The 27900-nt window shown below is 43.0% G+C and overlaps 2 protein-coding genes across 3 annotated transcripts in view; both read left to right on the forward strand.

The window, feature by feature from the left end:
* The window catches only part of LOC132868489 (ras-related protein Rab-26-like), a 451289-nt gene that overhangs the window by 242125 nt on the left and 181264 nt on the right, over nt 1–27900 (forward strand). The window lies entirely within an intron of this gene.
* On the forward strand, nt 14162–27209 carry LOC132868488 (uncharacterized). Its single transcript, XM_060901403.1, has 2 exons — nt 14162–14575; nt 25355–27209. The coding sequence occupies exon 2, from the start codon at nt 25589–25591 to the stop codon at nt 26747–26749; it is 1161 nt and encodes a 386-aa protein (XP_060757386.1). The 5' UTR covers nt 14162–14575; nt 25355–25588; the 3' UTR covers nt 26750–27209.

Genomic DNA, 27900 nt, shown 5'->3' on the forward strand with positions numbered 1-27900 from the left:
CAGTTCAGTACCCGGACCCTTCTTCTATGCAGCCATGATGCTGTAATTGATGCAGTATGTGGTTTGGCATTGTCATGTTGGAAAATGCAAGGTCTTCCCTGAAAGAGACGTTGTCTGGATGGGAGCATATGTTGCTCTAGAACCTGGATATACCTTTCAGCATTGATGGTGTCTTTCCAGATGTGTAAGCTGCCCATGCCACATGCACTAATGCAACCCCATACCATCAGAGATGCAGGCTTCTGAACTGAGCGCTGATAACAATTTGGGTCATCCTTCTCCTCCTTAGTCCGAATGACACGGCGTCCCTGATTTCCATAAAGAACTTCAAATTTTGATTCGTCTGACCACAGAACAGTTTTCCACTTTGCCACAGTCCATTTTAAATGAGCCTTGGCCCAGAGAAGACGTTTGCACTTCTGGATCATGTTTAGATACGGCTTCTTCTTTGAACTATGGAGTTTTAGCTAGCAACGGCGGCTGGCACGGTGAATTGTGTTCACAGATAATGTTCTCTGGAAATATTCCTGAGCCCATTTTGTGATTTCCAATACAGAAGCATGCCTGTATGTGATGCAGTGCTGTCTAAGGGCCCGAAGATCACGGGCACCCAGTATGGTTTTCCGGCCTTGACCCTTACGCACAGATTCTTCCAGATTCTCTGAATCTTTTGATGATATTATGCACTGTAGATGATGATATGTTCAAACTTTTTGCAATTTTACACTGTCGAACTCCTTTCTGATATTGCTCCACTATTTGTCGGCGCAGAATTAGGGGGATTGGTGATCCTCTTCCCATCTTTACTTCTGAAAGCCGCCGCCACTCCAAGATGCTCTTTTTATACCCAGTCATGTTAATGACCTATTGCCAATTGACCTAATGAGTTGCAATTTGGTCCTCCAGCTGTTCCTTTTTTGTACCTTTAACTTTTCCAGCCTCTTATTGCCCCTGTCCCAACTTTTTTGAGATGTGTTGCTGTCATGAAATTTCAAATGAGCCAATATTTGGCATGAAATTTCAAAATGTCTCACTTTCGACATTTGATATGTTGTCTATGTTCTTTTGTGAATACAATATCAGTTTTTGAGATTTGTAAATTATTGCATTCCGTTTTTATTTACAATTTGTACTTTGTCCCAACTTTTTTGGAATCGGGGTTGTACTAGTGCACAGTGGATTGCATCTGTATGGGAAGAGCTAAAGGTGACGAACACCCCACAGCAAGGTCAAATAACCATTACAACTGGTGATGTGAGTGACCAGGCACAGAAATTGTCAAATTGGAAAGCACCTGGACCCAATGGTATCCAGGGGTATTGGCTGAAGTGGTTTAAGTTGATGCATGAGAGAATAGGTAGGCCATTGAATGAATGTCTCCAGTGTGATACAGTTCCAGATTGGATGGTTGAGGGAAAACAACACTAATTATGAAGAATAGGGATAAGGGTAGTGTGGCAGGGAACTACAGACCTATTGCTTGCCTTTAACCCTCTGGGGTCTGAGGGGCTTTTCTGGCACTGTAATGATTTTGGCATACTCTGATTTTGTTGTCAATTTCAACAAATCTAAGCAGTATTTTCAAAGTCATATGACTTTTTTGTATTCAGCACAAGTTCAACTACAACAATATCTATTTAGTACATATATATGTCATGATTTTACTTTAAAAAAAAAACAAAAGAAGTTGTTGTAAAAAGTAGTTTTAGAAGTATGTTGGAATGTGTGAAAAAAGATTATCTTACCCATTGTGATGAACCGTTTTGATCACTTGAGGTGATTCTGTTCAGTCTTAGGAATGTATCAAGCACAACAAACTAAATCTGCTCTATTGATTTGGACAATTAACTGGTCATCAAAACATTTATGTACTATTGTTTTGGGATAAAGGGTTGGCAGTGGGTGGGGTATTCAATGAGAAGTGTAAAAAATTCCATTCCATTCAATGAGAAGAGTCAGTATCTCTCCCACTGCCAACTCTTAATCCCATCAGGTCAAATGATCAAAACGGTTCACTATAATGGGTTAGGTAATGTTTTATCACACATTTCAACAGTTTTAAAACTACTTTTTAGAACACCTTCATTTATCTGTTATTTGACTCTTTTCAGTGTGTCTTAAAATTAACTCTTGTACCATTTTACTCAGTTCAGAGCCACAACTAACTCTGTTACTCTGTGACACAATTACTCAGTAATTTTGCTCCCACTCCAAATTTTACTCTCTAAACTCAAAGTATAGCAAAATTAGCTATTTTTGAAGAAAATACTTTTCACTCTGGAAAAATTGCTCATTCATTCTTCCTGTGTATGCACAACAGTGCACACATATCAACCGATCTGCTTATAATAAATAGAAGAAATATTTGCACTTACTCGAGTTGATCTTTGGCTGGATCGAGTTGAAGTATTTAAAAAAAAGGCACCACTCATCATCAGTGTCACAGTTCTCAAGATTAAATTGAATTGCTTTTCTGAATCATCCGAAGCTCATAAAATGTGCATGCCATCTCACAACAAGTTTTACCTCCAAATAGCCTAAACTCTGACTGACAGATTTTATCCTATTTACGGTGGCTGTTCCCACCACGAAAGAAAACCAATTGAAACTGAAAGAGTGAAAGTTATTATCATGCTGTTACCATGTGAATAGCCTTTTATGAATGCATAAGTGGGCACTCAGCACTCCGACATGACTGAGTAAGGTGACAAGTTTTATGTTTCATCTAATTTAGGTAATTTAATTCCTATATGCAGTGGGCATATAGGAAAGTATAAAGTTTGTCAATATGTTTATCATGCTTATATGATAAATACATGAAGATATTTATCTAAATACATGACCTACTCATTCTAAACCTGCGAGCTTCGCCGGTGAAGCTCTCCACCCCAGAGGGTTAACCTCCTTTGTAAGGTCTTAACAGGCATTCTCGCTGAGAAAACTTGTATATTATTTGCCAAGAATGACCTATTACCAGTTGAACAGAAAGGTTGCAGAAAAGGATCTAAAAGGTACAAAGGATCATATTTTCATTGACAAGACAGTAATGAGAAACTGCAAAAGGTGTCAAAAGAACCTGTGTATGGCCTGGATAGAGTTTAAAAAGGCCTATGATATGGTGCCACATTTATGGATACTGGAAACCCTGGATATGTTTGGAGTAGCTGAAAACATGGTGACCCAAATGAAAAGCAGTATGCCACAGTGGAGAACAACTGTATTCTGGAAGTGAGCACCTGGCGGATGTGAGTATCAAAAGAGGAATATTCCAAGGGTACTCTTTCACCTCTTTTGTTTGTGATTGCTTAAGTTCCATTAACAACGGTCCTTAAGAAGGTGAAAGTCGGGTATGGACTGAGGAAGAATGGACAAGATTTGAATAATCTCTTCAGAGATTATTTGAAACCGTTTGCAAAAACAAAGAAGGGCGTTGAAAGACTCATTGAGACAGTGCAATTGTGCAGTTGAGATATTGGTATGGAGTTCAGGATATCCAAGTGTGCTGTACTCACCATGAAAAGAGGCAAGAAAGCAGTCTGTAGAGGGATTGAACTGCCAGATTATCAGTGCATGGCAGAACAAGGTGGGTACAAGTACCTTGGAATCCTTGAGTTAGATGACATCCTGCACAGCTAAATGAAGAACAATGTCAGCAAAATGTACTTGAAGAGATCAAAGCTTCTCTTAAGATCGAAACTGTATGCACAAAATCTCATTACTGCCATTAATGTATGGGCAGTAGCAGTTATTCGATACAGTTCAGCTATTGTGAGATGGACGCAGGCTGAGATTGATGAGCTCAGACAACGTGAAAGAAAAATGACCATGAACGGGGCACTCCACCCAAAGCCAAATGTATAGCGGCTGTACATGAAGAGAGATGGGGTGGGCAGGGTTTGATCAGTGTCAGAGAGCGCATTGAGAGTCAGAGGTACAACTTGGCAGAGCACCTGGCCAAAAGTGATGACAAGCTGCTGAAATTTGTTGTTGAACAAGAGGCAGTGAGTGGACAAGATGTTGAAAGTGCAGAAGATTTAAAAACATGAGTAGCTAAAGAGAAGGAAGAGATAGTGGTCGAGATGAAATTGCATGGAGAGTTCCATAGAAATACTGTGGAACAAAAGGATACAAGATTTATCATGGCTCTGGTTAAGCAAAAGTGATTTGAAGAAAAGCACAGAGAGCTTAATAATGGCTGCACAGGACCAAGCACTCAACACCAAGTCAGTGCATCATGGCATTACATTACATTATTACACAGCATTTAGCAGACACTGTTATCCAGAGTGACATAAAATGAGTGCAAGAGTCAGGTACATGAAGTGCTGAACTTCTAGACAAGAAATTCTAGTGGCAACTGAACAAGTGACAACAATACCTAGTGACCAAGTGATAGCTATATGCTGTTGAAATACCAATACTCAAACAGCCAAGGAAACAAACCAACCATATAAATTATAACTAAATAGAGAACTCAAAACAGCTAAAACCAGGCTAGACCATACACAGCCTGGGTTGGTCAAGACCGAAACACAGTTACACAGTGGGCAGAGAAGAAGGGGAGAGGTGCAGCCTGAAGAGGCAAGTCTTCAGTCTGCACTTGAAGGTGGTCAGAGAGTTGGGAGTTCTGACCTCAATAGGAAGGTCATTCCACCAACAGGGAACCAGGACAGATGGTAGTCTTGAGTGGGCTGGGCAGGAGCGGAGAGGAGGAGGGGCCAGGTGACCAGTACTAGCAGAGCATAGGGATCTGGCTGGTGTGTAGGGATGGATCAGAATCTGGAGGTATGCTAGCCCCAACCCCTTGAGAGTCTGAGGAGCTAGCACCAATGTCTTAAATGTGATGCAAACTGCAATAGGTAGCCAGTGCAGATCGACAAGCAGAGGGGTGACCTGGGAAGAACAAGGAAGGATGTAGACCAGGCAAGCTGCAGCATTCTGGATGAACTGCAGGGGTCTGATGGCAGAAGCTGGAAGGCCAGCAAGGAGAGAGTTGCAGTAGTCCAAGTGGGAGAGGATCAGCGCTTGGACCAGGAGTCAAGTCAAATTTATTTGTATAGCGCTTTAACAATAAACATTGTCGCAAAGCAGCTTTACAGAATTTGAATGACTTAAAACATGAGCTAATTTTATCCCTAATCGATCCCCAATGAGCAAGCCTGTGGTGACAGTGGCAAGGAAAAACTCCCTCAGACAACATGAGGAAGAAACCTCGAGAGGAACCAGACTCAAAAGGGAACCCATCCTCATTTGGGCAACAACAGACAACATGACTATAACATTAACAGTTTTAACATGAAGTCAGTTTCGTTGATGTTATATCTCTTCATTGATGGAAACTTGAGTGCAAAACTGTTCATGACAACTGCAGTCCTAAAGTTAGCAAGTCATCTGTAGTCCTCAGCCACAAAAGCATTACTGTAAGTGTCCAGAGCGTCTTCCAAGTGTGACTTTCAACTGTCCATATGGGGCCATCCTCCACAGCAGTGATGTGATGAGACTCCAACCAGGCATAGGGTATCAGGATGGATCAGGCAGGTCAGAGGAGCAGAAGAGGTCAGCATCAAGATCTCAGGATTGACATGTAACTCAGAGGGACAGATTTGGGGGGGAGGGGAGAAAACACAGGTTGTTAGGTATGCCCAGTGTCACCTGAATAAGTAAGAACAGTATACATTTTGCGCTGAGTACAAGCAGGGACTCCGGCAAAACTAACTATGACAGCATAACTAAAAGAGGAGAGCTAGAAAGTAACACAGGCATGAGGGAGCCCCAGGGCATAAAGCAGCCAGCCACTACACCGTCAACAAACTCGAGTGAGCAAGCGAGTGGGGGACTGACCACATCCATACATCCCAGTTTACCAAAACACTTTATGTCTGAAGACCCTCCAGATCTACACCTTTACCTCATAAACACCATTAACAAAAGGCTTGACTAAACACATAGGTTTTCAGCCTAGACTTAAATGCTGAGACTGTGTCTGATTCCTGAACACTACTTGGAAGGCTGTTCCATAACTGTGGGGCTTTGTAAGAAAAGGCTCTGCCCCCTGATGTAGCCTTCACTATACAAGGTACCAGCAGATAGCCTCCACCTTTTGATCTAAGTAGGTGTGGTGGGTCATAAAGGACCAGAAGTTCACTCAGGTACTGTGGTGCAAGACCATTCAGTGCTTTAAAAGGTCAATAGTAGTATTTTATAATCAATACGAAATTTGATTGGGAGCCAATGCAGTGTGGATAAGACAGGCGTGATATGGTCATATTTTCTAGTTCTAGTAAGGACTCTTGCTGCTGCATTTTGAACTAACTGGAGCTTGTTTATGCACTTATTGGAACATCCATACAGTAAGGCATTACAATAATCCAACCTGGAGGTAACAAAAGCATGCACTAGTTTTTCTGCATTGTGTAGTGACATTAAATTTCTTATCTTAGCAATATTTCTGAGATGAAAGAAAGCTATCCGGGTAATGTTATCAATGTGAGTTTCGAATGAAAGACTGGGGTCAATAATCACCCCGAGGTCTTTTACTGCTGTACATGAAGAAACAGAAAGGCCATCCAGAGTTACTATGTAATCAGAAAACTTACATCTAGCTTCATGTGGTCCTAGTACAAGTACTTCAGTTTTGTCAGAGTTAAGCAGAAGGAAGTTAATAAGCATCCAGTGTCTAATGTCCTTTACACATTCCTCAATTCTATTAAGCTGATTCTCTCATCAGGTTTTGCAGAAACATACAGCTGTGTGTCATCAGCATAACAGTGGAAATTAATACAATGTTTATGAATAATACCACCTAGAGGTAACATGTATAAAGAAAAAAGCAGTGGACCCAGGACAGAACCTTGTGGAACACCAAACTTTACCTCAGTATGTCTAGAAAAATCACCATTTACATCAACATACTGATAGCGATCAGTTAAATAAGACCTGAGCCAGGAGAGGGCTGTTCCCTTAACTCAAACAACATTTTCTAGTCTATCCAGAAGAATGGAATGATCAATGGTATCAAATTCTGCACTAAGGTCAAGCAACACAAGCAGTGAGACAGCCCTGATCAGATGCCAACAGTAGGTTGTTTACTACTTTAACCAGAGCTGTCTCTGTGCTATGATGAAGTCTAAATCCTGACTGATACATTTCATGGATGTTGTTCCTATGTAAATATGAGCATAACTGCTGTGCCACAGCTTTGTCAAGGATCTTGGAGATAAAGGGGAGGTTTGATATTGGCCGATAATTGGACAACTGACAGGGATCAAGGTCAGGTTTTTTAATCAGGGGTTTAATAACTGCTTGTTTAAAGGATTTGGGTACATAGCCAATCCTAAGAGAAGAATTTATTATTTTTAGAAGTGGTTCAATTACTAAAGGTATTATCTGTTTGAATAGACATGTAGGTAAGGAATCTAGTACACAAGTTGAGGCTTTTGATGCGGAGATTAATGAAAGTAATTCCATTTCTCTAAGGGAAGTAAAACATTCTAATTGCTGATCTGATACAGTTATATTGTTTACAGGGTCACTTACATTGGCTGACCTTAAATTAGTAGTTTGAATTTTTTGTTGGATATTCTCAATTTTGTCATTAAAAAAATTAATGAAGTCGTTGCTACTACATACTGCAGGTGTGCATGTGTCTATAGTGGACTTATTCCTGGTTAATTTTGCTACAATATTAAATAGGAATCTAGGATTACTTTTGTTATTTTCTTTTAGGGAGGAGAGATATGTTGATATAGCAGTACTAAGAGCTTTTCTGTACATCAGTAAGCTCTCCTTCCACGCTAATTTGAACGCTCCCAATTTTGTTTGACACCATTTACGTTCCAATTTTTGAGTGGTCTGTTTTAAAGTGGGAGTGTCATCATTATACCAGGGTGCTAATTTTTTCTCTCTGATCATTTTCCTTTTAAAAGGAGCTACATTATCTAAAGTATAGCGGAACATTGACTCTAAGCATTCAGTTGCCTGATCAAGTTCTGCAGGGGCCGACAGTGACCCAAACGAAGTTGATAACTCTGGGAGATAATTTATCAAGCTCTGTGCAGTACTTGACGTGAATGTATGTTTAATACAGTAGCATGGTGAGGTGTATATATTATTACTCAGACATATTTTGAATGAGATGAGATAATCTGAGATAACTTCAGGCTGTGGAAGTGTGACTATATTTTCTATGTTTAACCCGAACGTTAGTATTAGATCAAGAGTGTGACCACCATTATGGGTCGGTCCTGTGACATTCTGATAAACCCCTACTGAATCTAAAATGGACACAAACGCTGTTTTCAAAGGGTCTTCTGGGTTATCGAAGTGAATATTAAAATCTCCAACAACTAAAGCTTTGTCTAAGGAAATAATCAGGTCTGAGATAAAATCTGCAAATTCAAAAAGAAACTCAGAATATGGCCCCGGGGGCCTGTACATAACAAGCAACAGAATTAACTGGGTAGACCTATTTTTCGGGGCTACATACATTATATGAGTATGAAGAACTTCAAATGTATTAAATTTATAACCAGGTTTGTGTGTTAGATAATCATTATAAATAACTATGATACCTCCTCCTCTGCCAGTTAGACGAGGCTGGTGTATGTAACTGTATCCAGGAGGACTAGCTTCATTTAATGCTGTATATTCATTTAGCTTAATCCATGTTTCTGTTAAACACAGTACATTAAACTCCTGATCAGTAATAAGTTCATTAACCATTAGCGCTTTAGATGTCAGAGATCTAATATTTAATAGCTCCACCTTTAGATCAAAGGTGCTGGCAGCGGCTGTACAGTCAGTATGAGCTAATCTTATATTGATTAGGTTACTGGAGCAAACTCTCTGAGTATTTCTACTTTTTTGTTGAGCTTGGGGAACAGACACAGTCTCAATGTAGTGGACCCTGAGTGACGACTCTGTGCAGCTAGCAGACAGTCGGTTTAGCCTGTTTGTCTGCTCCCTGGCCTTGGCTCTGGATTGTCAGAAATTAACTAGCCCTGTTCTGAGACTATGACCTATGCTGCAAGAAATGACAGCAGTACCTTCCTGCATGTGATGGATACCGCCCTAACAGGCCAGCAGTGCCCTCAAAATTGGCCCAATTATCTATAAAGCCCACACTGTTCTCAGAGCACCACCTGGATAACCAGCAGTTCAGCGACCATAACCTGCTTTAAGCTACATCGCCACACTGCATTGGGATGGGGCCAGAGCATCCAGGAGTGGAGTAGAGTAGAACCCCGATTCCAAAAAAGTTGGGACAAAGTACAAATTGTAAATAAAAATGGAATGCTATGATGTGGAAGTTTCAAAATTCCATATTTTATTCAGAATAGAACATAGATGACATATCAAATGTTTAAACTGAGAAAATGTATCATTTAAAGAGAAAAATTAGGTGATTTTAAATTTCATGACAACACCACATCTCAAAAAAGTTGGGATAAGGCCATGTTTACCACTGTGAGACATCCCCTTTTGTCTTTACAACAGTCAGTTGTCCTCAGTCTGGGGACTGAGGAGACAAGTTGCTCAAGTTTAGGGATAGGAATGTTAACCCATTCTTGTCTAATGTAGGATTCTAGTTGCTCAACTGTCTTAGGTCTTTTTTGTCGTATATTCTGTTTTATGATGCGCCAAATGTTTTCTATGGGTGAAAGATCTGGACTGCAGGCTGGCCAGTTCAGTACCCGGACCCTTCTTCTACGCAGTCATGATGCTGTAATTGATGCAGTATGTGGTTTGGCATTGTCATGTTGGAAAATGCAAGGTCTTCCCTGAAAGAGACGTCGTCTGGATGGGAGCATATGTTGCTCTAGAACCTGGATATACCTTTCAGCATTGATGGTGTCTTTCCAGATGTGTAAGCTGCCCATGCCACACGCACTAATGCAACCCCATACCGTCAGAGATGCAGGCTTCTGAACTGAGCGCTGATAACAACTTGGGTCATCCTTCTCCTCTTTAGTCTGAATGACACGGCGTCCCTGATTTCCATAAAGAACTTCAAATTTTGATTCGTCTGACCACAGAACAGTTTTCCACTTTGCCACAGTCCATTTTAAATGATCCTTGGCCTAGAGAAGACATCTGCGCTTCTGGATCATGTTTAGATACGGCTTCTTCTTTGAACTATAGAGTTTTAGTTGGCAACGGCAGATGGCACGGTGAATTGTGTTCACAGATAATGTTCTCTGGAAATATTCCTGAGCCCATTTTGTGATTTCCAATACAGAAGCATGCCTGTATGTGATGCAGTGCCATCTAAGGGCCCGAAGATCACGGGCACCCAGTATGGTTTTCCGGCCTTGACCCTTACACACAGAGATTCTTCCAGATTCTCTGAATCTTTTGATGATATTATGCACTGTAGATGATGATATGTTCAAACTCTTTGCAATTTTACACTGTCAAACTCCTTTCTGATATTGCTCCACTATTTGTCAGCACAGAATTAGGGGGATTGGTGATCCTCTTCCTATCTTTACTTCTGAGAGCTGCTGCCACTCCAAGATGCTCTTTTTATACCCAGTCATGTTAATGACCTATTGCCAATTGACCTAATGAGTTGCAATTTGGTCCTCCAGCTGTTCCTTTTTTGTACCTTTAACTTTTCCAGCCTCTTATTGCCCCTGTCCCAACTTTTTTGAGATGTGTTGCTGTCATGAAATTTCAAATGAGTCAATATTTGGCATGAAATTTCAAAATGTCTCACTTTCGACATTTGATATGTTGTCTATGTTCTATTGTGAATACAATATAAGTTTTTGAGATTTGTAAATTATTGCATTCCGTTTTTATTTACAATTTGTACTTTGTCCCAACTTTTTTGGAATCGGGGTTGTAGGTGGTAAGAAAAGGGTGTATCCTTCGGATGTTTTAGAGGAGGAATCTACATGTCTGGATCACTGTAGCAATGTTTGCTGTGGAGGAGAGGTTGTTGTCGAACATGACTCCTAGCTTCTTTGCACTGGGTGAAGGAGACCTAGAGATGTCCCCCATGGAGATGCCAATGTCCAGGGGTGGAAAGGATGGAGCAGGAATGTGGATTACCTCTGTCTTGCCTGGGTTGAGCTTCAGTTGATGGTTGTCCATCCAGCTCTGGATTTCACGCAGGCAAGCAGAGATGCAAGCAGAGATCTATGTGTCAGAAGGAGGAAAAGAGAAAAACAGTTGGGTGTCATCAGCATAGCAGTGGTAGGATGGACCATGAGCAGAGATAATTGTGCCAATAGACTGGGTGTAGAGGGAGAAGAGAAGTAAACAAAGGACTGAACCTCGAGGGACACCCGGGGTAAGTGGGCATGGTCCTGATACAGTACCAGACCAGACCAGACCAGGTAACCTGGAAGGAGTGACTGGAGAGGTAGGACTTGAACCAGTCTAGGGCTATCCCACAGATCCCTAGAGCTGATAAGGATGACAGGAGAATGGAGTGATCAACAGTGTCAAATGCAGCAGAGAGATCAAAGAGGATCAGGACCAAGGAGAGGGAGACAGCACATGCTGCATGAAGTGTTTCATTGACTGAAAGAAGTGCAGTCTCTATTGAGTGTCCAGCTCAGAAGCCAGACTGGTGAGGATCCAGGAGGTTGTTCTGTGAGAGAAAAGAGGAGAGTTGGTTAGCAACAGCACATTCAAGCATCTTTGACAGGAAGTGGAAAAGAGAAACAGGGCAGTAGTTCTGGATGACAAAGCAGTCTAAGGTGTTTTTTTTTTCAGCAGAGGGGTGAGGTGGGCCCATTTGAAGTTGGAGGGAAAGTATCCAGAGGACAAGGAAGAGTTGATGAGGGAGGTGATAAATGGGAGAATGTCAGGAGTGATGGTCTGTAGGAGAGATGAGGGGATGGGATCAAGGGCACCGGTGGTTAGATGGTGAGAGAACAGGAGCTGGGAGACATCAGAAATGGAAAGAGGGGGGAAAAGCAGAGAGCAAGGGGGAAGAGACAGGAAGGATGGGGAGGGGGTGGGAGGGTGAGGCAGGTGTGGTGAAGGAGCTGTGGATGGTCATGTTCTTCTCTTCAAAAAAAGCCAGGAAGTCCTCTGCAGTGATGCAGGACTGAGGTGCAGGTGGTGGAGAGTTGAGAAGAGAAAACAGAAAACAGTTGATGAGGGTTGGAGATGGAGGTGTGAATTTTGGAGTGATAAAATTTCATCTTGTGTGATTTGAGTCAGGCTGAGAACTCAGCAAGGAGGGAATAGTAGTGGGAAAGGTCAGCAGGGACCCTGGATTTTCTCTACTTCCTCTCTGCTGTACGGAGACTGATTCTGTAAGAGTGAAGTGTTTCGGACATCCAGGAACTAGGTGGGGAAGATGTTGCTGGCCTGGAGACAAGAGGAGATAATGTGTCCAGTGATGAAGAGAGAGAGGAGAGCAGGGAGTTTTCAACTTGTTCAAATTTCTCTATGGGTTGATTATGGTCATACACTTGTTGACCAGCAGAGGGTGGCACAGGCACTGCTCCTGGAGGCAGAGGAGAAAGGAAAAGAGCAAATCCCACCCAGCCACTTTTGTCTGTGTCAGTGATGGTAATGGCAAGACTTGGGTACAGGCCAGTAGGGTTCTCAGTAGTCAAATAATCCTTTCCTTTATAAGAGTGAGCTGGGGCAGACTGTGGAAAAATAGGGGCGGGAGCAGAAAGAGAAATCACACCACTAGTGTCATTGTTACTTTCCGCTTTATTATTTCTCTGTCCCTGTGATATTTTACAATGCTGATCTTGGATTGCAACCTCTGCTTGCCATATCTTGTGTCACCCAGTCTACATTAACCCTGTGCTTTTTCTTCTTCTCTTTATTTTCTTCCACAATTTGCTTAAGTCTTGCCTCTAACACTGAAATTTGCCTAACACTCAAACTTCCTGCCTCAGGAAAGCCACAATGTCCAACCCCAAACCTGAGTTGTTTACACGAGTCTGGACCATAATTTTGTGTCATATATTTAACATTGGGAGAGGCTGAAAATGGTATCAAACCTTTTTATTCTGCAGCTTTAGTGTTTTTCTGACCTATACTCGTTATTCACACAATATTAATTATGTGCAATAGAGAATGGCGGTCTGCTCAGTATCTCCATATCCCAGTGTCCCAGACATTGTGTGTAGCTACATTTATTACGAACTGTTCGTCAATAGTAGGTAGGTTTCTCTAACAAGCTAAATGTTGGAGCCACATTTTGGAATCTCTTGAAGTTGATCTAAAAACCTGCAAGAATTTAAATTACATTATTATTGTTAAATTGCATTGTTATAATTTTAAGTTATGAAATATGTTAATTTACTTACCTTTGATCTAGCCTGGGGTGGCATGGTGGTGTAGTGGTTAGCGCTGTCGCCCCATGGCTGGCGAGAGCCTTTCTGTGCGGAGTTTGCATGTTCTACCCGTGTCTGCGTGGGTTTCCTCCAGGTGCTCCGGTTTCCCCCACAGTCCAAAGACATGCAGGTTAGGTTAACTGGTGACTCTAAATTGACCATAGGTGTGAATGTGAGTGTGAATGGTTGTCTGTGTCTATGTGTCAGCCCTGTGATGACCTGGCGACTTGTCCAGGGTTTACCCCGCCTCTCGCCCATAGTCAGCTGGGATAGGCTCCAGCTTGCCTGCGACCCTGTAGGACAGGATAAGTGGCTGCAGATAATGGATAGATGGATGATTTTGTTGTCAATGTCAACAAATCTAAGCAGTATTTTCAAAGTCATATTATTTTTTTTGTATTCAGCTCAAGTTCAGCTACAATAATATCTATGTAGTATGTATGTCATGATTGTACTTAAAAAAACAGATAAATGAAGATGTAAAAAAAGTAGTTTTAGAACTGTGATGAAATGTGTGAAAAAAACATGGCCCTACCTATTCTGTCAAACCGTTTTGTCACTTGATGTGATTCTGTTCAGTTTTAGGAATGTATCAAGCACAAAAACTTAAATCTGCTTGTCCAGGGTGTACCCCGCCTTTCGCCTGTAGGCAGCTGAGATAGGCTCCAGCTTGCCTGCGACCCTGTAGAACAGGATAAAGCGGCTAGAGATAATGAGATGTGATGAGATGATCTAGCCTGCAGCTCTTGTACTTACTTGTTATGTGTGACATGAACACGTAGCTCCTCCTCAGACATCCGTCACTAAGGCACGAATGTGCAGATGTTAATTAGTTGGTTTGATCTGGTGTATGGCAGGTTAGGTGGTGGAGAGGAAACAGTTTTCCAACCACATAGGTTTTCGCATAAATATTCGCTTTATTGTTTAGTACCACTTTGTTTTATAGCCTTTGTTTCATTTCTGAAAGGTCAACCGGATTGTTGATGGAATAAATATATGCCTTATGATTTCATTTCAATTCTCCATGCATGCTTTATCTGGAATGTGTGTTGGGAGTCTCCCCATCACGTGGCTTTAGGAAAGTTTTGGATTAAAATAGGCACTACAATAGTCAGAAAACTACACTGAAGACCGCCGTTTTTCAAAGGATAACCAAGTGGATCATATCTCTGTGGAATATATCACTATGGACTGTGGAGAAGTTTGCTGTTGGAGTCCGAAGTGGAAGGACGTGGCTGAATGAATGAAACAACGAATTGGTTGTGAGTATCCATGCAATTCAATGAATGAACGCATGCTGGAAAGGAATGTTTAAAACAAGGCATGTAAACAAGTAAGACGGTAACGCAAGCAGTCAAGCTTTATTGTTTGAACTTAGTGATTTGAATGTTTTGAAGAGATTTAAACAAAGAGAACTGTGAACTGTTTAAAGCAAAATGACTGACATGGAACCTCAGACTGCCAAGGAGGCCACAAAGCTTTAAAGGTGCCCTTCCACCAAAAACGTTTAATACTGGCTCTTTTTGAAATACCATAGTTCACTCCGAGTTGCATATGCATGCTGCATGTGAAAATGTAATTCTACTCCCATTCCCTGTATTAGCTTATGAAAGAAAATAGTTGGAAAAACGAGCGGATCAGAAAAAGCCATACGAAGTGACATCACTTCGAAAATTAGTATTCATGGCCTCGCCCACCTTGGCTTGCGATCACCCACGGGAAGAAAGCGCGAGGAGAGATAGCAGAGCCCATCTCATCAGTAGCTCACGAAGAGGACCTAACACTGGGCTGCCAACTCTCACGCAATGAGCGTGAGACACACACATTTGATTGTTTTCACATGCTCACACGCCATACCTCCAATTTCTCACGCTAGAAAAAAAAATCTAGTTTATCTATCTAATCTAGGCTACCCATTGCGTCGCGCCAACCACTTGCGATTGATCAATTATGCCTTACGCACAGCTAAACAGACAGAGAGGTGTTCCCTTCTGTACACACTCCCCTATGGTAGGTGGCGCATCTAATGATGCTGCACTCGCCGGAAGTTGGATAATTGCCTACCGTCAATTTAGAGGAAGAGGAGGGAGAAGAAGGTATCCGAGTTGAAGACGGGTGTCTCAGACAGGTTTGTGCATATGCACGCCAATGTGTGTTGTTACTGGCGTAATTATGAACTTATATAAAGTTTCTTAATCGTTTTAGCCTATAAGTGTTGTGAGAATATTTAATGCCATATCGAGAGCTGTGTACTAGGCATGCTAAATCATTATCACTGCAAAAAGTAAAATCTAACCAAGATTAAATATCTTAAATCAAGACAAAATATGCTTGTTATTTGTCTGCCAAGATAATTCTCCTTTCCAGGCAGGTTTTGTGTAAGAGTATTTCACTTACTTTAAGCATTTTTCCCTCAATTATCTTAATAAGGTATTATAACTTGTTATTGAGATTTTATTACTGGTTATGAGTAAGTTCTGTCTTAAAATGAGAATTACCATAATTTCATCGGTGTTATTAACCATGACAAGTTTGTCAAAGTCAGAATTTCTTATTTCAAGCATCTTATCCTTTCTTTTAATCTCTTAACACAAAACAGATAACTAAATTAAATGAATTGTTGTATTGTCAATCTGGCAACAAAAATAGGCTACAAAATGGATTGGCTTGTTGTTTTGATTTTGATTTATTTGGCAGTCTCAGTTGGTATAAACACTTACTTAAACAGAGCACACCAATACGCCCAGATGAAATAGTCAAACTGTTGGTTGGGGGACAAAGTATCTAGCATGTTAAAATGAGTAGTACAACTTTACTTGTTTTTAGTATAAATGCACTAGTTTTAAGACATCTGTGGGGTTTCTAAAGCTAGATATATTTACTTGTTTTTAAAAATCTTGCCAAGTCAAATTTTTTTGTTCTGTTGGCAGATAATTTTGCTTATTTTAAGTAAAATATTCCTAATTTTATTACTTTTTTTTCTTGTTTTTGTAAGCCGGGTTTTTGCAGTGTAGGCCTACTGCCATGCCACAGCCTCTATCTCCCCCAACAAGCAGCACGGGAGAGCACCTCCTTAGCACACGTTTATTAAGGTGCATTTTTAGTTTGTTTACTGTATGTTATCATACTTTATGACTTTATTTGAAGCCATACTGGAAATGTTGTAAAATAAAGCAAGTAAGAGATAATATTACAAATGCAAGAAGAGCCATTAGCCACCATACCTATTGTTTATTTACAGGGTATTTATTTTTAATTATTTATGATGTATGTAATTGCTCAGTTAAAGTAAATAAAGCATGGTCACCTGTAATATCAAAGAACTTGAGCTTGTGAATAATTAAAAAAAAAAAGACAGAGAACAATATACTGAGGAGACAGGGTTTCAAAGAGGGCAAGACAGGTAGAGAAGATAACAGGCCCTGACGAATGCTGTATTACTAATAAGAAACATAGATAAGAAATAAATTAATAAGAAATATATTAATATAGCTTATTTAAGTATGACCAAAATTTTTAAGCCCAACTTTGTGTGCACAGTCCCACCTGTGGCCAAGGTTCAGCTTTTTGTGTTTCAATACTGTTCAAACTTAATCATTTTAATGTTTCTTGTAGCACATGCACATTTTGCTTACTGTTTAAGCATTTTATTTGTTCTTTTGCTGTTGATATTTTTCCCCATGCCAATCTTCTGCTGAACCCAGTGGTGGGGAAAGCCCTTAAATGCATAATGAATAGTCAGTGAGGGACAATCTTATTTTTTGCAACAGTTATTAAAAACTTAACATTTAGTTTCAATTCAGAAGGTGTTTAGGCTTAGCTGATGAAATATTTTCAAACATGAACTTGCCTTTAAATCTGAAACACAGGTCTATAGGGCTACAGGAACATTGGCAGTCATCTGTAGTTTTCTAGTGTGGGGGCTTTTAAGCCAAAACTTGGTGCATTTGTTGGCCACAAGCTGAAGGCCTGGCAAGTCAGGGTGTGTAAGAATGTAGGTATGGCACAGCAGGCCACTCCAAAAATCCACCAGAATGCAGGAACATCTACTAAATCCAAAATCTCAACACCCCCCCATTGTCCATCTCCAGCTGGACGACCCACAAACAAAACACCAGAATGCAGGGGGACAAGTGAATATCAAACTGAATACAAAATTTCCACTTACTGCGTGGTGTGTGGAAAAATTTTGCCGTCGACACCCCCCCCCCCCCCCCCCCCCAAAATCTCACTCCAAGGAATTTCGAAAAGTTGGCAGCCCTGCCTAACAGCAAGTTGAAAACATGTCTGAACAAGTTCGTGCCTGTGTTATTTAGCGAAGAGGACCTAACAGCAAGCTGAAAACATGTCTGGACAAGTTCATGCCTGTGTTATTTAACGAAGAGGACCTAACAGCAAGCTGAAAACATGTCTGAACATGGTTGGAATTTATCTTTGGAACACCACCAGTGAAGTATAATGCAATGTTAGTACTGTGTTCTGATCATTTCAACCACAGTGACTTTTCAAACTAAGGTGCCTTCAGTAGTGGTTTTGCTTCAAGGTTGTTTTTAATACCTGGATCTGTAGTCAAGACGATCGACCACCAGCTCACAAGCTGTAAGTAAAACATGAACTTTTTGTTTGAAGGTTTTTGTTACAAAATAGTATGTTCATATTCTCCACGTTAGCATGCATGACATGGTTACAAGCTAGGCAGGGATGAGAGTTTTCCGCTTTTCGGCGGATTTCCGCTTTTTCTGAGTAAAAAACGACCTTTTTATATTATGCCAAATCCGTTGAGATTTTTTTAAAATTAATTTCAGGGGGTTGGGGTATGTTCCTTCATGCTGTTCAAACTTTATTAACTCCAATGATGTTTACACATTATTTGTAAGTCGCCATCTTTAGTCTCGTTTAAATCTCGTTGAATGTGATGTAAAATTTGTGTTATCTACTGTAGGAAGACTCTGTGGTGGGTGGAGCACAGAAGCACGGCAGGCCAGAACTGAGTTCTCAAAAACTCTTTTTATTTTAGCTTTTCAGCTTTTACTTAACACTCTCCCAGTCATGCGCGCACACACACACACACACACACACACACACACACACACACACACACACGCGTTCTGGTTGGGGAGAGAGCTCCCTTCCTCTCCTCTCCCTCTCCTCTTATAGGGCGCAGTCACTGGGGAAGACACACAAACACACGTTAATTCCCGTCAGGTGCAGTGATTCTGCCACTTACCTTCCCTGACTCCGCCCTCCATTCACAGACCGCCGCTCGGCCACGCCCCCGCTGCCACATCTACATTGTTATTGGTCAAAACATCGATGTCGAGACCATAATAGCCAATCGAAACAGTTTTTACAAAGACACCCACATCCGCTTGTTCTGACCCACTGGAGGTAGTGTCACAGTGCTGTTAGCCAATCAGAGGTAACATGTTTACTGATTGCTGTTAGCCAATCAGAGGTAACACGTTTGCATGTCACGAATATTAATGAGTAAGAGCTGAAATCCTGTCGTTCTCCCGCCACCCACTCCTCCACCAAACTAGAACAGCCTGAAACAGGAGAACCACAGCATTTTTTTCACCAAAACCAGCTCACAGGGCATTCATTCATACTAGAGACCACCGCACAATTAATGAAAAAATGATGCAAGGGGACCTTTAAAAATCATTCACTGCAATGCACAGAGGTAAATTAAGAGTATGCATGAGGAAGATTAATGAAATTAAAGCTCTACTTGTTGAAAACGAAGACATTAATCAGGTTGAGGAGCACATGAAAGCATTACTGGGCTATATTCATGACTTTAAAACTGTGCATAAATCAGTGCAAGATCTCCTTGATGATGAAGAAAAGGAAAATGATCATGTGGATTGGTATGAGCCTAGAATTACGAACTTTAACTACTTCATGAAAGAGGCTGAAACCTGGAAAAATCAACAACAAAATCTGCAAACAGCTATTGAACCAAAAGATAGCATCTCCAATGTTTCTAAAACCTCTAAGTCCTCTTCTGCTAAAATACCCACAGCAGAAAAGGCTGCTCTGGAGGCACGTTTTAAAGCTTTACCAGCTATGCACGTGCTACAGATACAGGAAGCTGTTTTAAAATCAAAAAGGGAACAAATGGAATTATGAGCACAAATAGCTGCAGCAGATGCTAAACTTAAAGTGTTCAGTGACTATGCTGAACAGCAGGGTGATGCAATGAATGTGTACTATGAAGAAAGTAAGCAAGTTAACACAGAACCCACTTTTGCTGATGCCTCTGCCATTGAATTCGCTCCTGTTACGACAGTACCCAAGACACCACTTCAGAAAGCAGTCAGGCATATTCACAGCAGCTCTCAGGTGGCCACATTTTCCTCTAGCCCTCATGTTGAGTCCAGTCATGACAACACTGAAGATAACAGTATAATGCTTCAAAAGTTGTGTTAATTCTTCTCCTTGCTTTCACGGAAAGCTGCTGCGCTGAGGTTTTTTAAATGTTTCCACATAGTGCTCCTGATAGGAGCATAATGCGGAGGTGTTTTTTTCCTCTCATCTCGCATTTCTCTGCCTCTCCTCCCCTGAGCTTTCCTGCTTCTGCTCTGCTGACTCGTCTTGTCTGAGAGACCCTTTCTGCATTGTTCTTCAAATCAAAATTCATGGATTTGATAAACTGGTCTCTTCACGCAATTGACACAATCTTCTCGACGAGAAGCCTGGGTTCAGGGGAACCAGCCTGTCCTGCCAGAACGTTCGCAGCTGGATATACAGTGAGTACGGAAAGTATTCAGACCCCTTTAAATTTTCACTCTTTGTTTCATTGCAGCCATTTGCTAAAATCAAAAAGTTCATTTTATTTCTCATTAATGTACACTCAGCACCCCATCTTGACAGAAAAAAAACAGAAATGTAGAAATTTTTGCAAATTTATTAAAAAAGAAAAACTGAAATATCACATGGTCATAAGTATTCAGACCCTTTGCTGTGACACTCATATTTAACTCACATGCTGTCCATTTCTTCTGATCCTCCTTGAGATGGTTCTACTCCTTCATTGGAGTACAGCTGTGTTTAATTAAACTGATGGGACTTGATTAGGAAAGGCACACACCTGTCTATATAAGACCTTACAGCTCACAGTGCATGTCAGAGCAAATGAGAATCATGAGGTCGAAGGAACTGCCCAAGGAGCTCAGAGACAGGATTGTGGCAAGGCACAGATCTGGCCAAGGTTACAAAAGAATTTCTGCAGCACTCAAGGTTCCTAAGAGCACAGTGGCCTCCATAATCCTTAAATGGAAGAAGTTTGGGATGACCAGAACTTGTCCTAGACCTGGCCGTCCAGCCAAATTAAGCAATCATGGGAGAAGAGCCTTGGTGAGAGAGGTAAAGAAGAACCCAAAGATCACTGTGGCTGAGCTCCAGAGATGCAGTAGGGAGATGGGAGAAAGTTCCACAAAGTCAACTATCACTGCAGCCCTCCACCAGTTGGGGCTTTATGGCAGAGTGGCCCGACGGAAGCCTCTCCTCAGTGCAAGACATATGAAAGCCCGCGTAGAGTTTGCCAAAAAACACATGAAGGACTCCCAGACTATGAGAAATAAGATTCTCTGGTCTGATGAGATGAAGATTGAACTTTTTGGCGTTAATTCTAAGCGGTATGTGTGGAGAAAACCAGACACTGCTCATCACCTGCCCAATACAATCCCAACAGTGAAACATGGTGGTGGCAGGATCATGCTATGGGGGTGTTTTTCAGTTGCAGGGACAGGACGACTGGTTGCAATTGAAGGAAAGATGAATGCGGCCAAGTACAGAGATATCCTGGAAGAAAACCTCTTCCAGAGTGCTCAGGACCTCAGACTGGGCCAAAGGTTCACCTTCCAACAAGACAATGACCCTAAGCACACAGCTAAAATAACAAAGGAGTGGCTTCAGAACAACTCTGTGACCATTCTTGACTGGCCCAGGCAGAGCCCTGACCTAAACCCAATTGAGCATCTCTGGAGAGACCTGAAAATGGCTGTCCACCAAAGTTCACCATCCAACCTGACGAAACTGGAGAGGATCTGCAAGGAAGAATGGCAGAGGATGCCCAAATCCAGGTGTGAAAAACTTGTTGCATCATTCCCAAGAAGACTCATGGCTGTACTAGCTCAAAAGGGTGCTTCTACTCAATACTGAGCAAAGGGTCTGAATACTTATGACCATGTGATATTTCAGTTTTTCTTTTTTAATAAATTTGCAAAAATTTCTACATTTCTGGTTTTTTTCTGTCAAGATGGGGTGCTGAGTGTACATTAATGCGAAATAAAATGAACTTTTTTGATTTTAGCAAATGGCTGCAATGAAATAAAGAGTGAAAAATTTAAAGGGGTCTGAATACTTTCCGTACCCACTGTACAATGGACGTGTGGGAGAGGTGGCATGTCGTGTGCCTGGCGGGTCTTTCTATGGAGGACATTGAGGATATTTACCTATTCAGAACCATGATCACAGGACTTTTGCTGATTGGACTAGGCATTGCCCTGGTGTATCGAGGAAATCAGAAAACGGTGACAGCTGTTCAAAGCCCCATAAAGCTGCCCGACATGATTGAAGTGGTGGGCAGAGCTGTCGGCACTTAGACTGTGGCTATTCAGAATTTGAGCCGCTCTGTGGATTCCATCTAGGAGAAGTTGATGGCTTTGCAGAGAGAAATGTTTTTTAGGGACCAGAATGGACAAGCGGGGTAGTCTGCCACGTCTACCCGTTTCACAGTCCCCCCAGGATTTCGTGGGCCTTTTTTGTGAATGTTGCGGGCTAAAATGTCTGATGTTGCGGGGGGGGGGTGTCCAAAAAATTGTGATGAAAGTTGTGGTGTTTTTTAGGTTTTTGTTGCGATTACATTGCGGGAGGAAGTGAAAGTTGCGAGAAATTGTTGCGATTTTCTCTTTTTGTGATTAAAATTGAGTGATATGTTAAATATTAAGTTATTACTGAAAAACTATTGATTAAAAAAACAAAGACACTGAGAAATGGTTCTATAAACAACTTTACCAATATAAAAGATTACCAGGACTACAAAAATGCAGAAAAATAGGCTTTACTTATCCAAATGCTCCTGTTGGTTCAAAAGTTAAAATGCATAGAACCTCACAGCACAACATGAAGTTACCTTAAAATATAATATAAATGCCTCAGCTTTCATGTAAGAAAAAAAACTATTAATACTAGTACTGTGTGCAGGCAGTCTCTCCTGAAGACTAAATTAAACAATAATTATAAACTAATAAAATAAATGGCTCAGGCTTCATAGAAGAAAAACAATTTGAACAGAATCTCACAGTATGATGCTGAAGCTGCCTAAACAATGGAAAATAAAATACCATTTTGGCAAAAATGTTGGCATCCATTAATTTCTTGTATTAAGTAAAAAAATAATGTAAAGTGCACACAGTCCTTCACTGTAAACATAGCACACTTTCAGTAACAGAATTTAAGCCTACATAAACACTGACTCGCACATCATGCAATGTTGCCAGATACTGCTGACATTTTCCAGCCCAAAATACGTTCAAAACCCACCGAAATGCACTTAAAACCGCCCAATTAGGTGGGAAACCGCCCAATCTGGCAACACTGCGCACACGCTGCTTCTCTTGAACGTATACATGGAAGTAAGGCAGAAGGTAGTTTGTCGACGTCACCTCAAGACAACACCAACGATTGGTCAAATTTGCGGGAAAGTTGCAGTGATTGGATATAATTGCAACACCGCCCTGAATTCGCGGGGATTGGTTGAATTTGCGTTGAAGTTGCAAATTGCAACATCGCGAAATCCTGGAGGGTCTGGTTTCAAGCCTAAACAAATTCCAATCTTATCTTCAGCTGTGTCAGCCAGCACTGCCTTGGTCAAGGTCGTTGCTGGAGCAACAATCTTCCCCTGAAGATCACTGCAGTTAGACTCTCTCTCTGTATTCCCTATTATTCCCGACTATTACCATTCCTTTGTTTTGTTTGTTTGTTTGCTTGTTTTGTGTATACGCTTTTATCTGTGTTGTACTATGAAAGCTAAGTGGTACCGGAGTCAAATTCCTCGTGTGTTCACATATCTGGCAATAAAAGTGTTTCTGATTCTGAAAGCAAAAGGAGCTCACTGATCTCATGTTTAGGCAGCAGAATATTTCTTTGTTGCCAAAGAGGGAAGTACCAGTGTTCGATGGTGACCCATTGTCTTTCCAGTCTTTTATTCGTGCCTTTAAATACTTAATAGAAGACAAGACAAGCAGCTGTCAGGATAGGTTGTATTTTCTGGAGCAGTTCATGGCACGGCAGGACAAAAACCTTGTGCATAGTTGCATGCACATGGATCCTCGAAGAGGCTACACTGAAGCCAAACAACAACTTAAGAGACACTTCGGTGATGAAATGAAAATTGCAAACATCTACTTGGAAAAGGCTTTGAACTGGACAGTTGTTAAGGCCGATGATGGAAAATCACTTCATGCCTATGCCTTGTATTTGAGAGAATGTTGTAATGCCATGCAAGACCTAGAATACATGGATGAAATGAACATTGCATCAAATTTGAAACTGCTTGTATCCAAGCTTCCCTACAAGCTCTGCGAAAGATGGCGGACCCTAGTGTAGGAATCTGCTCAGAGAAACAACACTCATGTTCGATTCAAACATCTTGTAGAGTTCTTGGAGACACAGTCAAGTGTCTTGTTGCAGCCTGTATTCTGAGACATTAAAAGATCCTTCTCCCATTAAAGGCACAGTGCTGAAATCTAAAATCCCTGGCTCAAAGATGCTTAAAAAGGGGAGCTTTGTTACCACTGTGACACTGACTGAGGAACAAAAAAACAGACAAACATCTACAGTTTTCCAGAAAACTAACACCACTGCTGTCTTGCCTGTATGTACTTTCTATCAAGGCAAACATCTAATCAAAAGACTGTGCAAAATTCACATCATAACCACACAACAAAAGGGTTGAACATCTGAAAAAGAATGGTCACTGCTTCAGCTGTCTTAAAATGGGCCATATGAGCAAGGATTGTAATAAGAAAATGGACTGTCAAATCTGCAAAAGGAAACATCCTACACTGCTACACATTGATGGTGTTAACTCAAAGCAGCAGACAACACTGAATCCCACAAACCCAAAAGAAACTCCTGTTGGGAATGCACTAGTTTCAGCTGATCATGCAACAGGGGCCAGTAAGGATTGTGCTCTAGCTATTGTTCTGGTTCAAGTTGCCAAATGCAGTAAGACCAACAAAACATATGCTTTTCTTGATCCAGGCAGCTCGGCCACGTTCTGCACTGAGAACTTAATGAACCAGCTGAATGCCAAAGGACGCAGAACTGAAATAATCCTATGAACTATGGGAGTAGAAAGACCTGTTAAGAGTTTTGAGCTCACAGGATTAGAAGTAGGCAACATAGATGGTAGCGTATATATAGATCTACCTAGAGTATACACCCAAACAAAGATTCCTGTGTCGAAAGGAAACCTGCTTACCCAGAAAGATCTGGAGAGATGGCCTTGTCTGAATGGAATCAAACTGCAAAGAATTGATGCTGAAATCAAAATCTTGATTGGAATCAATGTTCCAAAGGCAATGGAACCTTGGCAGATAATAAAGAGTCAAGGAAATGGATTGTATGCAGTCAAAACTCTTTTAGGATGGCTGGTTAATGGTCCACTCAATTCTTGTCCTGCTATGGAGCAAAATGGAACAGTGATGGTGATAACGAATCACATCTCATTGGAGAATCTTAAGGATTTGCTCATCAGACAATACAATCCTGACTTTCCTGAAAAGGAATATGAGGAGAAAAAGGAAATGTCTGTTGAGGATAAGAAATTCATGGACATGAGAACAAATTCACTCATTCTTAAAAATGGGCGTTTCCACTTACCTTTACCCTTCCAAGACAAAGATGTAACTGTGGCAGCGGGGGCGTGGTCAAGCATCGGTCTGTGACAGGAGGGTGGAGCCGGGGAAGGTGAGTGGCAGATTCGCTACACCTGACTGTAATTAACCTGTGTTTTGTGTGTGTTTCCCCAGTAAACCGCTCCCTATTTTAGGAGGCTGAGAGAGAGCAGAGGGAGTGCGACCCGGGATTGGAGGCTGAGTGTGTGTCTGTGTGCTGCGAATATTTAGACTGAAAAGTTTACTAATAAATACGTTGTCACTACCTCCAAACGTTGTCCTGCCGTCCTCTGTGCTCCACCCACTCATTGTCCGCGCTACAGTGGTGCCGAAACCCGGGAAAAGGTGGAGCACCAGTGCTGCAGCTCCATGGAATCCTCCCCGTTCGCGGACTTGGTCCACGCCCTCGCCACGGCTCAGCAGAGCCAGCACCAGGCACTCGTCACGCTCCGAAAGGAGCAGGAGCGCCGCTTCGAAGCCCTGGTGCTGGCTCAACAGGAAGATCGAGAGGCGTTCCGGCGGCTCCTCGCGTCGGCGGGGTCCACCAGCGCCCCGGCCGCGGGCCCGTCTCCCCTCACTGTGACCAAGATGGGCCCGCAGGACGACCCCGAGGCTTTCATCACCTTATTCGAGCAGGTCACCGAAGCCTCGGGGTGGCCGATGGAGCAGCGCGCGGTGCGCCTCCTCCCCCTCCTGACTGGAGAGGCGCAGCTGGCCGCATTACAGCTCCCCGCCGACCGCCGGCTGGCCTACGCTGACCTTCGCCGGGCCGTCCTCCAGCGCGTGGGGCGCACGCCGGAGCAGCAGCGCCAGCGCTTCCGCGCGCTGCGGATGGAGGAAGCAGGCAGCCCGTTCGCGTTCGGCCAGCAGCTCCGGGACGCCTGCTGGCGGTGGCTGAGGGCCGAAGATCGCGACGCCGAGGGAATCATCGACCAGGTGGTGCTGGAACAGTTCGTTGCCCGCTTACCAGCCGGAACCGCGGAGTGGGTCCAGTGCCACCGCCCGGCGTCGCTGGATCAGGCCGTAGGACTGGCGGAGGATCATCTGGCGGCTGTACCGGCGGCAGGACAACGGATGACATCGTCTTCTGTCTCCTCTTCTCTCTCTCTGTCTTCCCCCCCTCCTCCCGTGTCCCGTCCCCGCCCCATTCCCCCACCACGGAGGCGGGGGCCGGCTCCACCCCAGCCGGCCCGCCGCACCCGTGGTGCCCTCCCGTTTCTCCCTTCTGTGTCTGTCTCTCCCCCCCCTCAGGTGAGTGAGCCCCAGAACACAGCTGCAGAGGGGAGGCCCGGGCCGGTTTGCTGGCGCTGCGGGGAACCGGGCCACCTGCAGCAACAATGTGCAGCGATGGAGGTGGGGGCGGTGGTGCGGATCCCCGACGCGCCAGAGGCTGCCCTCGATCGGGCCGGAGCGTATCGCATACCGGTAAGTGTACAAGGGGCTACATATCAGGCCTTGGTGGATTCAGGCTGCAATCAGACCTCGATCCACCAAAGCCTGGTGCAAGACGAGGCATTGGGGGGAGCATAAGGGGTGAAGGTGTTGTGTGTGCACGGGGATATTCACAGCTACCCGTTGGTGTCGGTCCACATATATTTTAGAGGGGAAAAATCTATAGTGAAGGCGGCGGTTAATCCTCGCCTTACCCACTCTTTGATCTTGGGGACCGATTGGCCGGGATTTCGGGGTTTAATGGCACGCCTAGTAAAGAGTGGGTCCTGCCGGTTGACGGGGGAGGGTCCCGGTGTCGCTTTGGCTGGAGCGGCGGTCGCAGAGCCGTCTACGTCATCTCCGCGACAGGGGGAGGAGCCGCCGGCCCCTCCTCTTTCTATTGGGGAATCCCTCGTGGATTTCCCACTGGAACAATCGCGAGACGAGACTCTGCGACACGTGTTTGACCAAGTGAGAGTAATCGATGGTCAAACGCTCCAGCCGAACGCCACCCCGTCCTTCCCCTATTTTTCCATTTTGAAGGATAGATTATACCGAGTGACGCAGGACACTCAGACGAAAGAGCGAGTCACCCAGTTATTAATTCCAAAGAGCCGCCGGGAATTGGTATTCCAGGCGGCCCACTTTAATCCCATGGCTGGACACCTCGGGCAGGATAAGACACTCGCCCGGATAATGGCCCGATTCTATTGGCCGGGGATTCGCGGCGACGTCCGTTAGTGGTGTACGGCGTGCCGCGAATGCCAGTTCGTAAATCCAGCGGCCATTCCAAAAGCGCCCTTGCGCCCCCTACCATTAATCGAGACCCCGTTCGAAAGAATTGGGATGATCTCGTCGGGCCATTAGATCGGTCAACACGAGGGTACCGCTTTATATTAGTTCTGGTGGACTATGCAACGCGATACCCGGAAGCGGTGCCTCTTCGCAATATCTCAGCACGCAGTATTGCAGAGGCCCTCTTCCACGTCATCTCCCGGGTTGGAATCCCGAAAGAGATTCTGACTGACCAAGGCACCTCGTTTATGTCACAAACACTGAGCGAACTGTATGGGCTACTAGGTATTAAGCCGATCCGCACCAGTGTTTATCACCCACAGACGGACGGTTTAGTTGAACGGTTCAATCGCACCCTCAAGAATATTATTAAAAAATTCGTAAGTGAGGACGCACGTAACTGGGATAAGTGGCTCGAACCCTTGTTGTTTGCAGTGCGAGAGGTCCCCCAAGCC

The sequence above is a fragment of the Neoarius graeffei genome, chromosome 20 (assembly GCF_027579695.1).
Source record: "Neoarius graeffei isolate fNeoGra1 chromosome 20, fNeoGra1.pri, whole genome shotgun sequence".
Classification (NCBI taxonomy): Eukaryota; Metazoa; Chordata; class Actinopteri; order Siluriformes; family Ariidae; genus Neoarius; species Neoarius graeffei.

Bases quoted from the DNA above. Each gene is read 5' to 3' on its own strand.
- LOC132868488 (XM_060901403.1), top strand. From the start codon at position 25,589: ATGGAATCCTCCCCGTTCGCGGACTTGGTCCACGCCCTCGCCACGGCT.